General features: G+C 42.3%; 1 protein-coding gene, 1 non-coding gene and 1 pseudogene across 2 annotated transcripts; all 3 read right to left on the bottom strand.

Annotated features, from left to right (window-relative positions):
- Nucleotides 1-12: 12 nt before the first annotated feature.
- TRNAE-CUC lies at nucleotides 13-87 on the bottom strand. The gene has a single exon. It is a non-coding gene; the product is annotated as a tRNA-Glu (tRNA).
- A 1324-nt stretch (nucleotides 88-1411) lies between these two features.
- Nucleotides 1412-4064, bottom strand: LOC102703264 (annotated as a pseudogene).
- Nucleotides 4065-8043: 3979 nt separating this feature from the next.
- On the bottom strand, nucleotides 8044-14041 carry LOC102706788 (B3 domain-containing protein Os01g0234100-like). Its single transcript, XM_040528955.1, is given in 10 exon segments — nucleotides 8044-9176; nucleotides 9283-9373; nucleotides 9531-9737; nucleotides 10226-10372; nucleotides 10375-10476; nucleotides 11017-11121; nucleotides 11381-11437; nucleotides 11923-12072; nucleotides 12353-12395; nucleotides 14028-14041. Coding segments are annotated over 10 exon segments (1662 nt in total). The 3' UTR covers nucleotides 8044-8430.
- Between the last annotated feature and the right edge of the window lie 850 nt (nucleotides 14042-14891).

Raw genomic sequence — 14891 nt, 5'->3', positions numbered from 1 at the left:
AAAAACTGTAATTTCCGTTGCCGGGACTCGAACCTGGGTCTCTCGGGGGTGAGAGCCGAGTATCCTAACCAGCTAGACTACAACGGATTATGAGTATATTGTTGCATTTTACACATGATCATTACGGGCCGTCCGGCCCATGCGTGACAGGCCGCTTTGCTAGTCGCTGTCCCGTTCCGGCCCATCCATTGTGGGCCTCACGCATGTCACAATCCCGTTAAGGCCCATATGTAATGGGCCCCATGCTCGTCGGCTCGTTGCGGTCCCGTTTCGGCCCATATATCGCCGCTGGCTGGGACGATCGGACGACGACGCGGAGGACATGGCCGGCTGGCCGTTCGTTCTTCCTCCTCCTCCTGCGGCGGCCTCGCGCAGCAGGCGGGCGCGCAGGGCGCCGTCGAGAGCGCCACCGGCCTCGGCGGTGGCAACTAGGCCGGCCTCCCGCCGCGCGCCGCGCCATGGATCCAATCGCATCTCGGGGTGCCCATCAAAGCTGGACTCTGAACTGAAACGGATGTACACCTTCTTTTGTTTTGTTTTCTCTCACTTTTCTCTAATTTCAGCCTTAGAAACTGGCCCGTCTCTAAAAATTTTAGAACTGGGCTGGTAGTCATATTTGAATGAGAAAACACACATATTAATTATGAAAAAACGTGTTGATTAATTTTATGACCGAATGAAAAACTTTAACTCACTCCGTTCTATGTTATAAGCCGTTTTGAGTTTGTCGTAAACCAAATTTTTCCGTGTTTAGCAAACTTTGTAGAAAAATATAGCAATATTTCAAACACGAAACAAATATATTATATAAATATTTTTTCACTAGGTCATTATTAAAAATATATTCAATGATTGATTTTATGAAAGTAATTACATCTTGTAATATTGCTACAAGTTTATAGTCTCAGTCAACTTATGATAAACCTAAAACATTTTGTAACATGAAATGGCGGGATTATTAATTTAATACTTCCGGTGACAGTTAAAACAAAAGGAAGGGAATGTGGAGGGAATGCTCTATGTGGCTGAATTTTGCTTGTTAAATCTGAGACTCAAATCACTGTGCTCAATATCGACTCTTCCAAGGGCTCCACATTGCCTCACAAAGTCACAATTTTAATCTTGGATCTTGCATTCTGCTATATATTCTGGCTTCTACTTTGGCAGCAAAAGAATCTGTACCCTTGGTTTTTTTTGGTTGCTGAGATAGAAAGGCTCTACTTGCTTTCAAAAGGCACTGATCAATGGCCTTTCAGCTAAGTAGGAAATGACAGACGAAAACACCATGGATATATAAACTTGAATGCATTCCGTCCATGCCCAAACAGCAGGATTGAATCTCATGAGAGAGCATGGGACCATGGTCCATGGACAGATGATCACACATGATTATGTATTTATGTGCAAGGTTTGGATATAATTGTTTTAGATTATTTACATGCTACCATCAGTCGCCTTTGTTGATGTTGATATATTGCTACTGCTTTGCCGGGAAATATAGCTGAACATTGTTGAACACAATTAATCCCCTAGAAAGTATTGCTGAAACACAGAACAATTAATTTGTACAACAATAAATCAGGACCATAAATACGCAATGTTTATCTACGAATTTGTACTAGGAATTTTGTGGCAATAGTTCATTATAGGCCACTCTCTGATATTCTCGCATTATGCTTTGGTTCTTTCGATCTTCTAGAGCATATATTCTCTGTTCAATTGTGATCAGACTAAGTGACAATCTAAAGGAGCTTTTTCCTTTTTGCTTGGCATCTTTTAATTCCAGGGTAGCTAGCTAGCTTGTGCCATTTTCACCTTCCGTCTCATTGCTGCAGGGACGTAGTAGTTAGACAAACAATTAATTTTTGCCATTACACCCACATTGCAGAAATATTTGTTTTTGTATAATCTTTTACAACTTTATTCTTTTTCAGTCATGGTACTATATATGGTGCCCAATTCAATTAATTGCCATTAATATTTGTCAATCAAAATTCATGCTTATGAAGCATTTCCAAACGACTTGCAAATTAATCAGTAATCTTTGGAAAACTAAATATGCTTTTACTGCACCTAATCCTAAGGAAAATGCAAGTTTAGCTATGGCTTAAGCTACCATGAGTCAGCTCACACGGTCAGACCGGCGACGAAGGCGACGCCGGTGGGCGGCAGCCACGAGTAGCCGCCGATGAACCTGCCGACGGTGAACTCCATGGCCTCCTCCGGCAGCTTGATGATGCGGTGGCCCGGCCACGACACGCGCCCGCCGACGGCCGCTCCGGGGCCGGAGTTCCGGTACTCGCCGTAGTAGAGCGTGTCGGGTGCGCGCCCGGACGCGTCCCAGGCGAGCCAGCCGGCGGCGTGCACGTGGTCCGCCATGTACGACATCATGTACACCGCCCTCGCGTACGGCTTTCAGGGACGGCCGAGGTACGTCGGGTAGCCGCGCCGCGCCGGCGCGAGCTCCGGCGACGGGAGGAGCCGGCAGCCGTGCACGGAGATGCCGGTGCTCTGGTTCGGGTCGCGCCGCCCCTGCGCGGTGACCGTGTTCTTCTGCCCCGGCAGCGGCCGCCGCGCCCACAACGTGCAGTTCTGCAGCACCACGGCGGCGTTGCCGAACACGAAGTCCACCGTGCCGGCGACGTCGCAGTCGCGGTAGAACTGACGCTGCGCGTGCGCGTACAGCGTGTCCTGGTACCCCAGCACGGCGCACCGGTACACCACCGCGTGGTCGCCGCTCACCAGCAGCGCCACCGCCTGGTGCCTCGCCGGCCCGGCCCGGTTCTCCACGGTCATGTCCCTCATGATGAAGCCCGCTCCGGCCACCGCTGCGGCGAGGAAGACGACACGATCAGCACACCAAGACTACTCCGCCATTTTTTGCATGTGTGCACGCACGGGCACGGTGCTACGTACCTAGCGTGGCGGTGTGGAAGGTGGTGTAGTTGTCGTGGACGCTGCGGAAGCCGACGACGACGGTCTTGCCGGCGCCGTCGCCGACGAGCATGAGGTTGGTCTTCTTGCGGCCGATCTTGACGTTCTCTATGTAAACGCCGGCCTTGATGTATATCACGACGCGGCGGTGGCTGTGTTCCGGCGCCGCCTTGATCGCGTCGCGGATCTTCCGGTGAGTCCCGGTGCCGTCCTTGGCGACGACCATGTCGGGCTCGATCTCGGCGGCGGCGGCCTGGAGCAGCCGCCGGTCGTTCTGTTTCACCCACCTTGGGAAGCTGGCAGCGTCGCCGCCGTCGTCAGTGGTCAGTAGCCGTCGGTGGAGCTGGTTGTGTACGGGAGTGTCGGAGAGCTCGTCACCGGGCCTTCCACGCGCCGCGAAGATGGCAAGGCTGTTGCTGAGGTGCTCCCCGAGGTTGCCGAGGTAGCCGAGCATCTGTGGCTTGATGCGGCCGTCGTCATCGTCGCCGGCGCCGACTTCTTGGAGGCTGTCCTGGCACGTGTCGTGGTTCGTTAGCGCGGCGCTGAGCCACGCCATGACGTCATCGTCGTCCCGGCCCGCCGTGTCAGAGTCGACCGACTCCGGCGACGGCGGCGGAGCGGCGATGGCACCGACCGACCGTGAGAGGAGCTCCCCGGCGGCGTCGAGCAGCTCCACGCAGTCGTCGTAGGCGGCGCTCGACCGCGCGCCCGCGAGCAGCGCGGCGGCGCCGCCGAGCGCCGTCGCGTTGTACAGCGCGTCCACCACGCGGCGGTGCGTCGCGCTGAGCGACATCGGCACGAGCTCGGCGTCGCCGGCGCCGACAGCGCCGGGGAACCCCATGAGCGTGCTGACGCACAGCTCCGGGTACAGCGTCACCCCGCACGTGCGCGTGATCGCCTCGGTCGGCGCGCGCCCCCGGGGCGCCCCTCGATCACCGGGCGTCGTCCTCCACCTCCCCAAGACGGCGATCGCCACCGACACAGCGACGCCGACGGCGAGAGCCACGCCGACGATGCACAGTACGACGAGCAGGCGGCGGCGGTGGCGGGCGTCGGCGCACCGGAGCCGGGGCCGTGCCGGCTCGGGCGAGCCGAGAGTGGCATGGGCCATGCAAAATATGCTCACAAAACCTTTCTTTCGATGTAAGCGTAGCAAAAGCGAGACCAAGTGATTTTAGGAGAGAATTTATAGAGAGGAGTTTTCGCTGAGTTGGCTTCACGCTGGCCATTCTTTGCTTCAAAATCCACCTTTCTTTTAATCTTTTCGCAATTTCGATGATGCTATCTTGCCAATATTTGGTTGGATCTACTGGATTTGGAGTGAATCTTTGATAAAATTTAAGAGGAGAAAAGAAAATGTGTGCAGCGAAAGCATGCAAACAGAATAGAAAAAAACCGTGGATGCAATGCCGATAGGAGTAAATGGTGATGTGGTATCGCATTACTCCCATCCGCTCGTGCCGGCGAATCGGCGAGTGTGTGTTCGTTGCCAGATCGGGTGTGCAATCATGCACCGGCCACCGGTAACCGGACACTCCGGCAGCCGCTCGCTGGAACGTAACGTGGCCGTGTCCGGCCTAGGGTTACCTTACCGTCCGAGGGCTAAAGTTGCCATCTTTCGGTATTTTCTCAAAAAAATGCAATGATACATTTATAAATCAAAATTAGTCTGTGAATAAAACCTTTATACACGTGTTCTTAACTATCTAAGAGCAAAGGTCAAAAAATATACTATGATTAAAAAAACTTCAAAATAATTCTAAATTTAAGGTTGAAAATTTTAAATTGTCTTATAAAAGTAAAAAAAACAAAAAGACAAGAACGTAACCCCGATGCTAACCACGACAACCCCGACGAATCAGGAAAACCAAACAAAAATTTATTGAAAATAAGTTATTATCTAAAATTGTTTAAGTGTGATGTTACCCTGCGATATATCATTTTCATACCCCCAAAGGTAAAAGCACTTACCAAGGTAACCAGCGGGTTAGTTAACCCTGGTCCGACCACCTCCATTCTGTAACAAAGTAGCGACGGATCAAGAGCCATTATAAAACACGCTACAAGCAGCCACGGTGTGGCCATTAGGGTTTAAAAAGGGTGCTTCTATGTACCTTCTACCGCTGAACGGTCCCGAACGGTTTATGAAATTAAAACATAATTTATTGGGAATTGATTTTTTATAAAAAAGAAAAACCCAACTGGTTTATGGAGTGGATTTCTATATTTGTACCAACTTATGTTCGATAGCCATGTTAAACACCGATGGTTACCAACGTATCTGTCGTTCGTATAGTGCCATCCCGTCAATCATGAAAAATAATTTATATTCTCGAAAGAATGTCTATCATTTTTATATGGCATCCAAATAGTTAAAAAAGATGTAACAATATAGATGTATAATATATCACTCCATGAGAACGTAAGTTAATTTTTTTACTTTTACAAATTGCAAAAAAACGGAGTTGTGAATATATGTATACTTCTCGGAGTTTAATTTGTTATTTTTTTATACCTTAATTGATAAGTATATCATAATTGAGAAAGGAAAGAGACAAACATTCTTTAGTCTACACAATAACATACGTTCTTACTATAAAGTAAGTAATTATGCAATTATCTTAGTTTCAGTATTTTTAAATCTAATTACAATTAGCAAATGCACTTTTTTAAAAAAAATATGAACGTTGTATATATCCACATCTTCAACTTCAATGATAATTTTAAACTAAGTAGTGAAATTCAATAGAATTCAAACTTGATATAGGATGTCGATCTTGAGAGAACAACTTTAAATTGACATGAAAATTTCAAGTGTTTTGAAATCTAAACAGCATTTATATATTTTGGACTCCAAACAAAAGGATTTTTGAATTCATGGACGTGTGGTTCATTCGTATATAACTCGGTTTTCTTGTCCTACCCCTAATAGTTAAATTGCGCATGCATGCATGAATCAAATTTAGGAAGGGCAATTATGTGCATCATTGCTTTCCTTTTCTGCTAATATTCATTAGTTAAGGGTTTGAAACTTATTTGATATTAGATAAATAAAATAAATATAATCAATGGCTGGGAGGATTTAATAATAGGTCTTACTAGGTAAGATGAAACACCTTAATAAAATACAGTAGTTCTAATTTAAGAAGAGGATTCACGTCTATGTCATTATGACAGGTCATTACAACCACTAATATATGAGTTTGTATAATGATGGAATCTGTATATCGGTGACTATAATAACACTCCTGTAATACTATAATAGCATTGATCCAAGCCCATTTGATGAATGCATGTGTGGTCCGTGGATTCTGCTGGCACCGAGACGGTTCTTGCCGGGGAGCATCAGTGCCAAGCCAAGCAGCCGCAGGACCTTTTTTTTTTGGAATAAGAAGGTAGGAGAGGCTCTATCTTGTATCCATTTCAATAAAATAGGGTGGTGTTACAAGTTGAAGTACAAAGGGGAGGGTGGGGGATGTACAGGGAAAGAAGAGTTTCCAGCTTCTTTCAGGTACATAAATAAAGTAACAAAAATTTAAAGGAGGAAGAAAGCTTGCAGATTTTAGAGGTGCCAAACAGTCCATTGGTTCATCGTCCTTCTGGTTGAGTTGTTTGCACGATGGCTCCATAAGTCAATAGTTTTTTTTATCTGTCTCAGTGTTTCTGGTAAGGTTTGTCTTTGCTGCTGAAACACTCTTTTGTTCCTCATTCTCCAGAGCGTGTATGCACATGCTGCGAACCATACGGGTTCAATGCATGTCTGTCCATTATTTGTTCTATTATTCTATCCATAAAGTTACATACCGAAATTGATGTGTTGGTTTTTTCTAATAGTTGTAGACTTGCCCATAGTTCTGTTGCTGCTTTGCACCTGAGAATGATATGATCTGCTGTTTCTAGTGCCGGGCAGAGTTCACAGTGCGGGTTATCATTCCATTTCTTTTTTGTCCTATTTGCGTTTGTGTTTAATCTGTCTTTGAAGGCTAGCCAAAGGAAGACTTTGCATGTGTTCGGTATGACAGTAATCCAAATGTATCTCGATGGGTGCCTTAGTGATCCATGGTAGGTTATCATATAGTATAGACTTGAAGTTATTATCTTTGTGGTGGGATGTAGCAATTGTCTTTCATCTGGAGTTGAATCATCAGGATAGTAGTTATTGATGATGAGTTATAGTTCCTTTGTGCTTGGGTAGATAGGTTTGGGTGCAGTTGGATGGTCCAAGCTTGGTTCTAGAATTGTGAGAGAGTTGTGCAATCTTTGTCAACTGCATATGAAAATAGAATGGGGAATGTGTGCATGAGTCTATTATTGGTCCAGTTATCTTTCCAGAATAGTATTGTGCTTCCTCTCCCCAATATGGTTGTTGTGACTGGGATTAGCCTTTGGATGTTGGCATTCATCAATTCTCAGATAGGAGTGTTCTTGGTATACTGTTCTGCATGTATTTGGCTTTGAACCACTTTCCTAGTGGTTGATCACTTTCTGTTAAGATCCTATTTGCAGTTTTCATTAGCAGTGCTATATTGTGTGTCTTCAAATCTTTGATACTTAAACCTCCTTGTTGTTTGGATAACAGAACCGTTTTTCAGGCGACTAGGCACCTTTCCATAAGAAAGCTCTTCTGAGTTTGTCAATTGCTTCAATTGATGTCTGGCCATAAACAACATGACATGTAATATGTCGGTATAGCTGAGATGACTAAGTTTATCATTGTTATTCTTCCTCCTAATGACAGTGGTAACCAGCCAGCTAACATCTTGTTGATTTTTGCAATGACTGGCATTAGCATGTTGTGAGAAATTTTGGTTGTGATCAGTGGTAGTCCTAAGTAGTTACATGGCAGTTCACTTAGTGGACATTGTAGGACTTGTGCTGCTGCCTGTGCTTCTGTTGAGTTCATATCGATTGGCAGCCGCAGAACCTGAAACGTACACCATTGATACAGATGCAGAGATGCCGTTGCAGCTAATTTGCTCTCGCCTTGATTCGGTCCCTGCACCGGCACGGTTCGTTTGCAATTGCACAGTTGCGTCCGGTACTCAGATCACGCATCCCTACCAACCAACAAAGCAGGCACCAACAACAGTGAGCACTGAATGGCTGGAAATCAGAAATAGTTTAAGGGCAGTAATATTGCGTTTCTTCCTCGCATTTCCTGCACTGTTGTTTACTGTTTACAGTGCATTCGTCCCCCCAAATTTACAACTTTTGTTACACGATTTTGCCGTGTGAAAACAGCATCCTAGTTGCTACACAGGTTGCTGAAGCTGAACAGTCCTAGGTTATAGGTAGGTACTGAGCTGCGTGGTAGCAACTGAAGAAATGTACACAAAAATGTGGTTTGTCCTAGAGCTTTAGCAGGATTCACCACTACAGTCATTCACCACGAAGGTTTCTCACTGCATCATCATCATCATCACCATTCTCTGAAACTCGGAAAGAAGAGCCCAAAATGTTTCAGGTAGTAGCAGTTGTTATAGACTTGTAGCAGGATCACCATGGTGCGGTGGCGATCTTCTGCAACGCAGTGTCATACTTCCTCAGGCTTGACTCCATCTCCTCCATCTCGGCGTCAATCTTCTTCAGTGCATCCTTCAGGGTCGACATCTTGGACTCCAGGGCTTTCATCTTCTCCCCGGTGCGAGACCGCTCCCGCTTCATCTCATTGTACTTGTCACACTCTGATGGATCTCTTGGCTGGGCCGCGAGGCCAAGGAGATCGTCGACGCGCTTGAGCAAGAACACGACGTTCATGCCCAGCAGCTGAAAGGACTCCAGTGTCTTCTTCCAGATCAGAAAGTCCTCATGGGAGGAAGTATTCACCTTGCAGGCCCTGATGCCCTCGGCAATGATGATCGTCTCCATGATCACCCCCACAACCAGCTTGAGGTTTAACTGCCTCAGCAGATGCTTGTGGAGGAATGACTTCTGGGAACAGCACAGCTCGTAGTACGTCCTGCGTTGATGATCCAGGAATTTGCAGTCGATGACCAAGCTGTCCACGATGATGTTGAAGTTACTGAAGCTTGCCACATCCTCAAAGCTGATTTCTGAGTCTGAAAATCTGATGCCATCTATTGCTTCGCTGACTAAATTCTGGGTATCATCACGAACTACTTTGCTACTGATTCTAATAGGCTTTGGATCCTCCTTAGACTTGGCATTGTCCGTAATTTCTACTTTGCTACTGACTCTAGTAGTCTTTGGATCCTCCTTAGGCTTGGCATTGTCAGTAACTTCTGTCATATAGAACACAGCACATGATCCAGGAGTTTCAGTAGTTAGCCTATACCCATGTCTAACACATTTCAAGGCACAAAACTAACAAGGTAAACATCCACTCACTTGATATCTTCCGTTTCTTGCACGCATCATAACTCAAGAAACCGAGTGCTTCATCAGTTGTGCCAAAGTTTTTCTCTCTCAATATATACACCTGAATGTAAGGCATAAAGAAACAAGAAGTAATTTTATTATTGGATTATGGAGGACTAAATCCACAAGGAACTCAAGAAATCGGTATGAAGATTATTAGGGAACAATCAAGTGAGAATGAAATCAAGCAATTGACAAAACATTTCAGGAACACTTGCCTTGAATTTTGTTAATCTCACAAGCTGAAAGACCACAACATCGCCAACTTTGATATCATGGTTAACCGCAAAACCTCTCCAACCAGCACTGAGTCCCTGTTTACTACTTAGATATGTCGTATCATGGTTGGTCCCATCCTCATCTTCCAGCACAATTCCAGTGTCATGCTTTGGGAGATGCTTATTGCAGAAGTCGGCGGGTAGACCCTGCAGAGGAGCACAACATTAAAATGCAGAGAAAACCAAACGGGAGTTTTCAGGTGGCCTGTGCAGAACTAGAATCAGCCATTTTAATAATCACTAGCACTCGAGCAGTCAGAGCTAAGACATGCAGGGAAATGTACAATAGTTGGATATAACTTGACATGCAGGGAAATGTACATAAGTTGGGTATAACTTGTTCGTGTGAGACTTCCCTTCCTAAAACAAAATTTAATGAAAAAGATTGGAAGTTTAAAACATGTTAGTAGAGCAGTAGGAAGTTTCAAATAAGATCCCTAACACGCTTTAAACTTTTACTTTCTAGTAATTTTGTGAGAGCATTTGTTTGACGAATAAAATCTCTTAATAGTATATAAATGCAAATTAAATGTTTCTGCTGAAGGTGCTTCTCCACACACGGTTCATAAGAAACAATTATCTAAGTCTTCAGCATTTGAAAAGAATGAGAAAAGCTAGTAATCAACAAACCTTACCAGCCAAAATCCCCGGACAACATGTGATTGTAACATATGCTTAACAAAGCTAGGATGCTCTGCTGGTAACTTTGCCTGTACCTCCTGAGCTCTCTCCATAGCAGATCCACAGCACTCCTCAGCACTAGATTTTTTTTAAAAAAAACACAGGTGTCTGTGATTGAACAAGCTTGAAAACTATACTTGCAGTTTTTTCATAAACAAGGAGAGCTAGAGTACCTTAGATATTTATTTTGGCCCTTAACAGACACCTGTGAATGATGGAGAACAAAAGTACAATGGTTTCATACACATTATATAGCAATTGGAAACGAAATTAAGGCCCTGTTCGGTAGAGGGGCATAAGTGGCACGGAAAATGTAGTAATAGATTAGTATATGATTAATTAATTATTAATTATTAAAAAAATATAAAATAGACTAATATGATTTTTTAAAACAGCTTTCCTATAGAAATTTTTTGCAAAAAATACACCGTTTAGCAGTTCGGGAAGCGTGCATGCGGAAAATGAGTGAGGGTTAGTTAACTTATGGGATGGCCCGAACGCGGCCTAAGTCCAGTGAAATAAAAGTTAGAGATGTGTTCCAGTATTACATTATGTGATTCATTTGAATATGAAAACTGGAGATTTGAGCCAGCTATTCAAATTCCTAAATGCTAAGACTTATATTGTAAAAAATCTTTAGGGGCATTATATAGATGGAAATAGGAACTCCTTTTACAATTTCTTTCCAACGTAAGGAATGCTCATATTGCATTCACAACACACAGAGTTGGTGAACATATCTTACTTTAGTGGTTTTAGTGAGGTCATTGCTAGTATTCTGGGTATTGCATGTTCGAGGAGCGGCAGGAATCGTTCTTTGCTCACTGTACACTTCCTTTGGCCTCAGCATCTTGTGCGACAAGGAAATCCAACAACAATCAGAACGGTTAATCAACAAGTTATTGAGATAAAAATCATGAAACGAAATTATGAGATAAAAGGGAAGATAGATATTGTGAGTTTGTGCGATTGAAAATACTGTTTGCTAGATGTAGTGCTAACAATGATGTAGTGTTAACAGGGATGCTCTAAATAGAACTGATGTAGTCCATATCATACTATATATTTGTATCATTGTAAACAGATAAGTAAAGCAACGCTGCCCTTACTTTCAAAGGAGCAACCTCCACTACGTCATCCATATCATCATAATCGATTACTGCAGCCTGTGAAGCAACAACATGAAGCAAGCTTATAATCCTGCAGCTACAAAAAGATATATTCTTGATAGCATATTGAATACATCATTGATAATGGGGGTTACTGGATGTTGATGACTAATGAGCATTTACATGAAAAACCATAACCTCGAAAACGCTGGAATGAAATTAAGAAATAACACGGAAAAAAGGCAAAGAAATGGTTGGCATCAAAGTCTACATAAGTGACCTGACAACAATAACAGTTGAAATTTAATCTATCTTTAAGAAATTCAACATCGGAAATTTGTCAGAAATTTTGTGTTCAGAGTTACGCTCCAACATACTCCTAAAGATATTCCACAATACATGAACCATTCAGGGTAGCAGGTAGGAAAGAGTATATTGTCCTATCAAATTGTAGTATATGCATCTCCCCTTTTGTCCATTTAGAACAACAAGAAGAATGTCTGAATCAAATTAGTGTGAAAGCATTCGATGCAAGATCTCACCCCCGGCTCAAACTCGTCATCCTTGTCGCTGCCACTGCTGCTACTGCTGCTGTCAAGCAAGGCGAGCCTTTGGTTGACTAATGCTATCTTCTGCTCCATTTTGCTCCTCACTGGTTGGGACAGGGAACCTGATGGTCTCCCTCTCTTCCTCTGAAGAACAACCAACCAAATTACAGAGCAAATTATATTCAAGTTATCCATTGAACTAAAGAACCCGTATCCAACAATGAGTAGTACTACCAAATATTCAAATTGATCAAAGTGGAAGAAAAATCTCCAAGAAGATTAAATGACCATAGGAAAGAGCTGTAGCAACGGATAATCGGAAGGAAACATGAGAAAATTTTCAAGAAAACGTTCCTCCTCATAAGGATCACAATAATAGTAATAAAAGGAAGCCAAGAAGATGAAATCAAAGAAAGATACGAACTTTTAGCTCAAGTGCTCCGCCATCGATCGACGATTCAAGAAAACTCGTTCAGTGGCAAAAAAAAAAAATCAACCGGAGGAGGGATATAAACAAGCGAAGTAAATGACCCCCAACAAATGGGGTCAGTCGAGACAGATAGACAGACAGACAGAGAGATGAAAAGAACATGCTTTGATGGGCGGATCGATCGCCATTGCCACCGGACACCTGGAGCTCGACCGCCTCGCCGCCCTTGGGCTGGCGTCTCTGGTTTTCACCTCGATTCGAAGCTTCTGGGCTTTGAATCTTCGAAATGTGCACGGGAAGGGTAAAAAGATGAGACGGTAAAGCAGAAACCCAACCCAGAGAGCAGTTGAAATGAACAGGAGAGCCGACCGTTCAGCTCCAGTGATTGATTTGATGGGACATCAGCGACATCGCCGGAGGTTTTTAATTATTTTATTGTTTTTGAGAGCTATTTGTGTGGTTTTCTTTTCTGAAAAGATGGCGGATTCGTGGACAGAAAGTGTTTTTTCATGCCTTTTCGTTGAGGGTTGTTTAGTTTGCACAATACTACTCCGTCGAAAAAACAGGTTTACGAGTTTTGTCTACGGTACGTTAGACCGTCTTATTTAAAAAATTTATTTAAAAAATAAAAAATAATCATAAATAAAATACTATTTATGTTTTATCATGTAATAAAAATAAAAATATAAATCATAAAAAATTCAAATAAGACGAAGAGTCCAAAAATTCAATCTAAAAACACAGGAATTGGTGAATTTTGGGACGGACAGTGTATTTTGCAAAAACATCACATCAAAACTTTAAACACATATTTGAAGTATTAAACTTAGTCTAATTATAAAACAAATTTCAGATTTCATCGAAAAACCGCGAGACGAATTTTTAAGTCTAATTAATTCGTCATTAGCACACATTGGTTACTATAGCACGTATGGCTAATCATATCCTAATTAGACTTAAAAGATTCGTCTCACTATTTTCTATATAACTGTATAATTAGTTTTAATGTTTATATATATTTAATACTTCATTTAGATGTCAAAAATTCGATGTGATGTTTTTGGAAAAAAATTTTAGAAACTAAACGGAACGGAGCCTGAATTCATTGAAAGTGTTGCTGGTACTGCAAATTCAAAGACCCGTTAGATGTACTGCAAAATTGGAAAAGGAAGCGCCGTTTTGAAATGGATGGGATAGACGTGTGCATTCTTCTCTCGGTTTAAAAAAACATGTCCAAAAATCATACGCCGCAGAGTTCAGGGGATGTTTAGCCGGTGAAATGAAAATTGTTACGTGTCATATTAGATGTTTGATCAGATGTCAGAAAGGATTTTCGGACAAGAATGAAAAAACAAATTTCACGGGTGGCATGAAAACCGCGAGACGAATCTTCTAAGCCTAATTAATCAGTCATTAGCGCATGTAGGTTACTGTAGCACTAATGGCTAATCATGTACTAATTAGGCTCAAAAGGTTCTTCTCACGATTTCTCACATGACTGTGCAATTAGTTTTTCGTTTTATCTATATTTAATATCTGTTTAAGTGTTCAAAGATTTGATGTGATGTTTTTGGATGAAAATTTTTGGTAACTAAACGAGCCTTAATAATTTTTGTCGTTACCGATAACGTCACTTCTTAAAATCTATCTTAACATTATCCTTTCTAACCGAGTCTGCTCCATCTCACCTTCGTAGGGGTAAGAGAATAAGAGTATCAACAAATCTCAATCATTGTTTGTTAATGTTATTTTTAAATAAAACTGCATTTGCATGTCAATTAATGAGGGGAAAGAAGGAACGGAAAGTAAACACAGTGTCTTTCCTAAAATTAATCATGCATGTCTGAAATTAAGGAAAATAAATTTAGCACAATTCAGTCTATTATTAATGGTTTTGCGTGTCAATTTTAATCCCTAAATTTAAATCCATGCTATTCAAATAAATACTCATTCCGATTTTTTTCTTAATGGCATTGACTTTTTGATCTACTTTTGATCATTCGTCTTATTCAAAAAATTTATATAAATATTGACTATTTTATTATGAATTAATTTATTATTAAAGTAACATAGAGTATGATTTATAATTTTGTATATTTGGATAATTTTTTAATAAGACGAAGGATCAAACATAAATCAAAAAGTCAACACCGTCAAAAAAAACCCAGAGGAAGTATGTTTCAATATATGGGTTCTTCAATATTTCTACTGCGGTCAAGTCATTTCTTTTTGCATGATCCTGAATTTTGCGTTGCTATCAAATTTAAAATTTTAACATCTTAGCATCAAGTTTTATGACCGTTTTTAAATATGATTCGGAAAGACAGTGGATAATTCTTTTATAAATAAGTTTTTGCAGTTCATAATTTAAATTTAAAAAGATAGCATATGATATCGTGTTAATAGTTAACATGCATATACAAAATTATGTTTTAATAGCACGTAAAATGTTTCCTTATTTTGATATCTTACCACCAAGAAGTAAGATAGCTGTCAACCATTGGACGAAGGCATAATGGATGGTCCAAAACAG

This window comes from Oryza brachyantha, chromosome 1 (assembly GCF_000231095.2).
Source record: "Oryza brachyantha chromosome 1, ObraRS2, whole genome shotgun sequence".
Classification (NCBI taxonomy): Eukaryota; Viridiplantae; Streptophyta; class Magnoliopsida; order Poales; family Poaceae; genus Oryza; species Oryza brachyantha.
The sequence above is the reverse complement of the archived record's forward strand: the minus strand, read 5'-3'. Positions and strand labels throughout refer to the sequence as shown.